General features: G+C 31.9%; 1 protein-coding gene across 1 annotated transcript; it reads right to left on the reverse strand.

Annotated features, from left to right (window-relative positions):
* Nucleotides 1-17: 17 nt before the first annotated feature.
* LOC113511067 (transmembrane protein 14C) lies at nt 18-6,139 on the reverse strand. Its single transcript, XM_026894648.3, has 4 exons — nt 5,882-6,139; nt 3,605-3,652; nt 1,954-2,044; nt 18-1,217 (listed from the first exon to the last, which is right to left on the reverse strand). The coding sequence occupies exons 1-4, from the start codon at nt 5,955-5,957 to the stop codon at nt 1,097-1,099; spliced, it is 336 nt and encodes a 111-aa protein (XP_026750449.1). The 5' UTR covers nt 5,958-6,139; the 3' UTR covers nt 18-1,096.
* Between the last annotated feature and the right edge of the window lie 684 nt (nt 6,140-6,823).

The raw sequence follows: 6,823 nt of genomic DNA on the forward strand, positions 1-6,823 counted from the left end.
ATCGAATAAAAACCATATTTTTTTCCAATCCCAAAACCTTTTATTTATAATATTCCATTTCATAAAAATATCATGCTTTCTCAATTTCATCTAAAAGCAATTAATTTTTATTACTTAAATAATAATTAATAAATTAAACAACATTTACTTAAAGTAGAAATAAATTATGTATAGACCCAACACGTACAGAACACTACAATAAAACTTTACCAAAACTACTTTATATAAAACTACAGAAATATACAATAACATCCATCACTATACAAAAATAAAAACCTCGCTATATTGGCCACACTTTCAGAACTATCAATTTTACTGACGACAAAAGCGGTTGGATATGTCATTGCCAACATAAAAAAAAAACAGTATTTTTACTATTTGTTGTCATATTAAATGCGATTATTATAAAAATGGAAAAAAAATAATATATATATATATATATATATAATATAATAAATAAAATATATATATAATATAATAAATAAAATATATATAACAAGAAAGAAGAAGAGGCCACATCAAAGAAGACACCACGCCGGCATACACAGACCACCAGTGTATGCCGGCTCAAGAACCCAGCGACCCGGAGGTAGTTGCCTCCGGAGATGCAGCCGGGGTAAAGGGGTTTACCCCGAGACCCCTACCTCACCCGCCTACACTACTAAAGGCGGGCAAGAAGACCGAGATTGATTGATTGATTAAATGCGATAATAGCGCCAAAGCAAAGTTTTTATTTTACATCATCCTGTTCCCTCTCAGTTTCCCGAATCTACGCAGTATGCCATATTATAAGATCTGCTTTATTCGGTCTATGTGATCATTCTTTATTTTTCCTAATATTTTCCCTCATATTTGGATAATTTCTCAACATATATAATAAGCGCAGTACAATGTCTAATTCATTACAACTCTACTACTCTTGTCTCCCAAGAGTATTTTAAATTAAACATTTTTAAAAAGTACTTGCAGTTCCTCTTACCTGGTTCTTGTTTATACCATTAAGGTAGTTTTTAACTTTGATATACCTGTGGTTTTTTTTTACACTAAATAGAAATCATTATAATAGGAGGGATACGATACAACAATAGGTAAAATATTAACCAGACTTTACAGGAACCGGACTGGAGCCGACATTTTTAACTACCAATTTCGTCAACATGACGAGAGAGAGACAGAAGACGAGACCGGCCGGCATGAACTTTCTGCTGTTGTAATATCTGTAAGTAAATAAATATATTATTAAAAAAATATATATATCCTTACTAAGACAACAAATGAGAAAGTGAATTTGTTTGATACCTCTTAGCACTTTAACGACTTGACCAATCATAATGAAATTTGATATTGAGATGGATAAGGACATAGGCTACTTTTTATTCCGGTCGGTTAACATATGGCTAAGCAAGCTCCTCTCTCTCTTGCATTACAACTGATCAATTATGTATTGAGCCGGTATCCGCATTAAGACGTTTTCGCCTCTAACTTGCTGGAGTTTCGTCGGATGACCACAGACTGTTTGTATTCAGAGATATAGATGTTATTTCTATTATTTGTTATGTTCTAATTTAAATCTAATTAATATAATTCAATTCTTTTATACATGTGTTACTGTACTGATGCTTTCCTCTGTATTGGAAAACTAAAGCTCACTCAGTTGATAAAATAAATAAATGAATATTTCGGTCACGCTGACGAAATCGAGAATAAAAACTAGTATAGCTGATGCGGTATACGTTATTTTATCCCTACAATCACCTGTCGGGTTCAGTAAGTTTTATCTCTGAAGCTGGAGTAAACAATACACATTTACAGAATTTTATTTGAATCGGTTGAGTGATTTCGGAAATTAGCATGAACAAACATCGTGATACGGGATTTTTAAATAACAAGAAAGTCTAACTGGCTCATATTTATTGAATATCAATTGATTTTATAGTCACATTATTATAGTACCTATATCCCATAAGACCACCAAGTGTGGTTGTGGTGCCAAGGGACAGTGTGTAGTTAGATGGATCCTGACTAAGTTGATATGCCCCGACACCTGAAAAAAAGTCCAAATTATGCAGATCTTATTTAACAAATCTTTCAAAATTACAGTACAATCATTCCAAAAATTAAATTCAAATTCTAAAGTGCCTATGTATAGTTTCATAATAAAAAATTGGCACATTAAGTTTTCAAGCAAGATATCTTGTCATACTTGTTTGATCTGATGATGAATGATGATGACTGGTAGTAATATTGATATACATACTACTATCCTCATGAACTAATAGGTACATAATTTAAATACAAGTATAGTGTATCTGACTATACCTACTGTTTTTTTTTAAATTGGTGATAATGGAATGGTAACCCCACCCGCGCTATCGGTATACACCGGCGGGGTACCAGTGAAGGATGATAGGTGAGGATGAAGTAGGTCAGTTAGCCCATCGTGACGAATTCAACAAAAATTGTTCACGATGGTTTTCACGTGGAGGTCGACCTAATAGGGCATACTGCTAGCAATGGGGCTGTCAAACACTATTGCTAACAATCCCTTTCCCCCCTATACCTACTGTTATATATAAGATGTTAAAAAAAACTATACCTTTAAGAAATACATGTGATAAAAAACAAGCTATTTCAGCATAGCATAATTATTTTGGGATTGCTAGAAATAATATCAAAAATGAGTCAGAACTGGCGAAGATATCGCGTCACACCATTATCATCTTATCCGTATCTCAAATATGATTACATTCGTATTATTTCATAATGATTAAATTAATAAGAGAGAATCCTGTTTGATCGAAGGATATGGCATTCTATTGTTTCTCTCTACACTAGTGAGACTACATGACAGATATATATAAATACATACATATATGTATGTATGTAAATTAATAATCTTACTAATATAATAAAATTAATTCTGGACGATGTCTGTACAAGAGGGATATTTAAAAAAAAATGGGCATACGTGAAAGGGGCGTCTTAATAAAAGCAACTGAAGTTAAAACAATTATCTTTAGAAATTTTTCTGGCTGTCTATCTGTAATTTTGTTCTGGCATCACGTAAAATCTACTGCACTAATTGAATGCGGTAATTTTACAGTTGTTTTTCTGAAGGTCTAATTTTATAAAACAGTGTTTTTTTATACGCCATCTAGAAGTGAACAATTACTTGGTTATAGTACTTTTGAAATCTACGCATACGAAGTAGTAGGCAAAAATACTAGTATAATAATATAATTAATAATAAATATAATATTTTTTCTCCGGTTTCTCTCCTGTGGGCACTGAATTCCCAGTCGACTGTGTTTCTACCGGGGGTTAATCTGCCATCTCTTAAAAAGGAAAGATCGGAATTATGTTTAAAAATATATAATCTGATTCCATTTATATTAATTTATTATTAAAGATAGTGCCAAATACCAGTAGAAAAAAAAGCAGGCGTATTGAGAATCTCTTCCTTTTTGAGGCCCTTATAATGAATTAAATTGCCACTTGTATAAAGGTTGATTAACAGTATAATGCTGACTAGGGTACATTCTCAATCTGGTATATAAGTCTAGCTCAAGAGGGAATATAATAAAGTAAAATAAATTTATATTACCTAATATCGATCCGAAAATAATTCCAGCTCCCAGAGAAGGTATGGATCCTGAAACATTAAATAGGAATGTATTAATTTTATTTGTTTTATTTATGCTCATATAGTATTTGAAGTAATGAACATTATGCAAAAAAAATCACAGATAAACCCTACTATATTATAAAAAAATAAACACAAATAAAAAGTTATATACAAGTATATTATATGATAAGCAAGCTGAAGTGGCAATGGGCTGGTCACATAGCTCGAAGAACTGAGAACCAATGCGAAAGGTTCTCGAGTGGCGATCGCGTACAGATAAACGCAATGTAGAGCAAACCCTGCTAAATGGAGTGACGACCTCAAATGCATTGCAGGGAGTCAGTGGATGCAGGTGGTTCACATCTTCACGTCAATGGGGGGTCGTCCTACACAGCATTTGCCCGTACGGGGTCGCCACTCAAGAACCTTTCCTCTTCACTGGTTGTCGGTTCTTCAAACTATGTGACCAGCCTATTGCCTTCAGCATGCTTATCATTCGGGCTATGTCAGTTACTTTAGTAATTATGATTTAAATCCTGGCTGGTGGTAATTATAGTTACAATACTCATGCAAATATAAAATTATTTTGTAGATAATAATTTAAAAAGAGAAACTATTACTTGTGGGTTCTTTTCAACAGATAACCTCATCCCGAACCCAGCACAATAATAAAAAGTACAATCATAAAAAATTTACAAGAGCTTGTAAACAAATATATTTGAATAAAGATTATTTCTATTCTATTAAATATCAAATATTAATATCATAATTAACTGATTCTTTAACTCATATGCACTACCTATCTTACAATTTACCCAATGGTTGTACCCAATAGAGAACATCTATCAGCATTAAGTTCGTCAAATGCACACATATATTGTGTTTTAAAGTTTTAATAAATAAATAAACATCGGAAAATTTTCTTGTAACTATTTTTTATGTTTAAATCAGTGCTTCCTAATTTTTCAGATCACACCACACTTTACTAGAATGTTAGCACACTCTATTAGATATTGCTATATATTAAAGGTCAATATCTATATATTGGCTCAGTAATGGATATATTAAATATCAGTTGTCTAGAGTATAACAGGAAGACAGGTTGTGGCTGAACTATGCTAAATAAAATCACTGTATACTTGTTAAATGGTCAAAGGATGGGCAGCAGCATCTCTCTTAAAACATCACTAAAGTCTAACTGTAGTTGTCTATCTACTTGCCAAACATGGCAACTACTGGAAAAACCACCCAAGGGGGAGGCTTATGTTCAGCAGTGGACAGTTAAGGTTGATATGATGATGATATATTTCTTTTTAATTTAATGGTTAACAATACCTTGCAATTACTCTAACCAAGCTGCCAATATAGGGGGCACAGCTTATATTCAAAATTTATGAAGAATATATTTCATATACTAATTTCATATAGTTTGAATTTACTAAGATCTTCCAAACCATTCCATTTTTTCTTTCCCACAAATTTAATGTTAAAATTACAAAATACATATGACGAACAAAATATTAAACTCCATTTACTGGGCTGATTTCAGTATGAACAAAAACATGAACTTGAGTCCAAAAACTCGAAGATTCATTTCATAATAGACTAACCATTTAGATATGATGAGATTAATATGTCAAAGGGCAAAAATCAGAAATTAAACAAAGATTAACAAAAATTATTCAGAGATTTCCCATTCAGGATAAGTGACAAATAAATCACACAATCTTTATGTGATTTATTATAAACACATTAATCTCTACAACTACCAGTTGGATTTGAAACATTATTCTTGCAATTGATATATTAGTTCTATATTACCTTTTTACATAAGAAAGTCGATCAAATTAATTATATTAATATATGCACATATTAGATTGAAATTATCTCGTAGAGGAAACATGAATATTAAAAAAATAATGATTACAAAAATAGACTATCTAAGATTATCTTATCTCAAAACTAACTCGAAAGAAAGTGTGCCAATTCAGAAAAGTTTCAAACCATACATTGCAAGGTTGGCCTTACATTGGTAATCATGCTTATAAATTTGAAAGACTTAGTCTTCAGGAATGGCAATGTATGAGCGGTACCTCTATCAAAATGTATTTATTTTATAATATACATGATAATGTTCTTATCTATTGTTGACGGTTGCTTTTCATCGTGTGACCGTTTGTTTGCTATTATATATTAAAAAAAATATATATATAAATTAGGTATTTAGGAATTCGAACAATTTTTAAGTATACTGACCTGCTTTCGCATAACCCATAATGCCACCAGCGGCAACTGTAGCGGCGTACGCGAATCCTAGAATGTCAACACCCATAATGAGATAGTGTTACACTAACGAGATTCAAGAATGGAATTATCAATTTCAATATTATTGAATAAGAAATAGAAAAAGCAGAAAGTTTATAATATAAATATTTTTATATGTAAGACAAAACAATGAAACTACTGAAAATGACTTTACTGAATGAACTAATATAAACTTATTATTGAAATGATAGATTGACTGACAGCGTGATCAATTGACAGAAAATAAAAACATTAGACTGACTGTTTTGCTACTTTTATGGCGTAGAAAAAGAATACCTACTACCTTTAAACTATGATCATACAAATAGGATTTATAATGTATAGGGAGGTCAAGGATATGGCCTGGAATAGAGTTGGCTGGATGAAGATGCATGAATTAGTTGCACCGACAAGAGGAAACTCTTAAATGAAAAGAGAGAGAGCGATAATGTAAAAATTACATATGTATAGTAACCCTGTTTTTCTCATAAATTTAACCTAGACCTAAACGCAGTCTAAGTAATATTTGATTCTAATAACGTTGAATATGTACGTTCGGTCACTATATGTTAATTAAGAATAGCATTTTGTGGAGGGAAAGGGATTGTTAGTAATGGAGATTGAGACCTACTCGCGGTTCCCCCTGGAAACTATCATGGTTAATTCCTGATGAATTCATCATGATGGGCTAACTGGTCTGTTTTCATTCTCATCTATCACCCTTCACTGGTGCTCCGCCAGCTTATCCCGTTAGCGCAGGCGGGGTTACCATACCATTTCACACATAAAAAAATATAGCATTTTGTTTTTTTACGTAACTGTCTCATAATAAAAAATATTATGTACATATATATTAACTATGTTTTATTGTTTTTCTTCCAAACTGACCACCAT

This window comes from Galleria mellonella, unplaced genomic scaffold, assembly GCF_026898425.1.
Source record: "Galleria mellonella isolate WM207_F2 unplaced genomic scaffold, CSIRO_AGI_GalMel_v1 utg133, whole genome shotgun sequence".
Taxonomy (NCBI): Eukaryota; Metazoa; Arthropoda; class Insecta; order Lepidoptera; family Pyralidae; genus Galleria; species Galleria mellonella.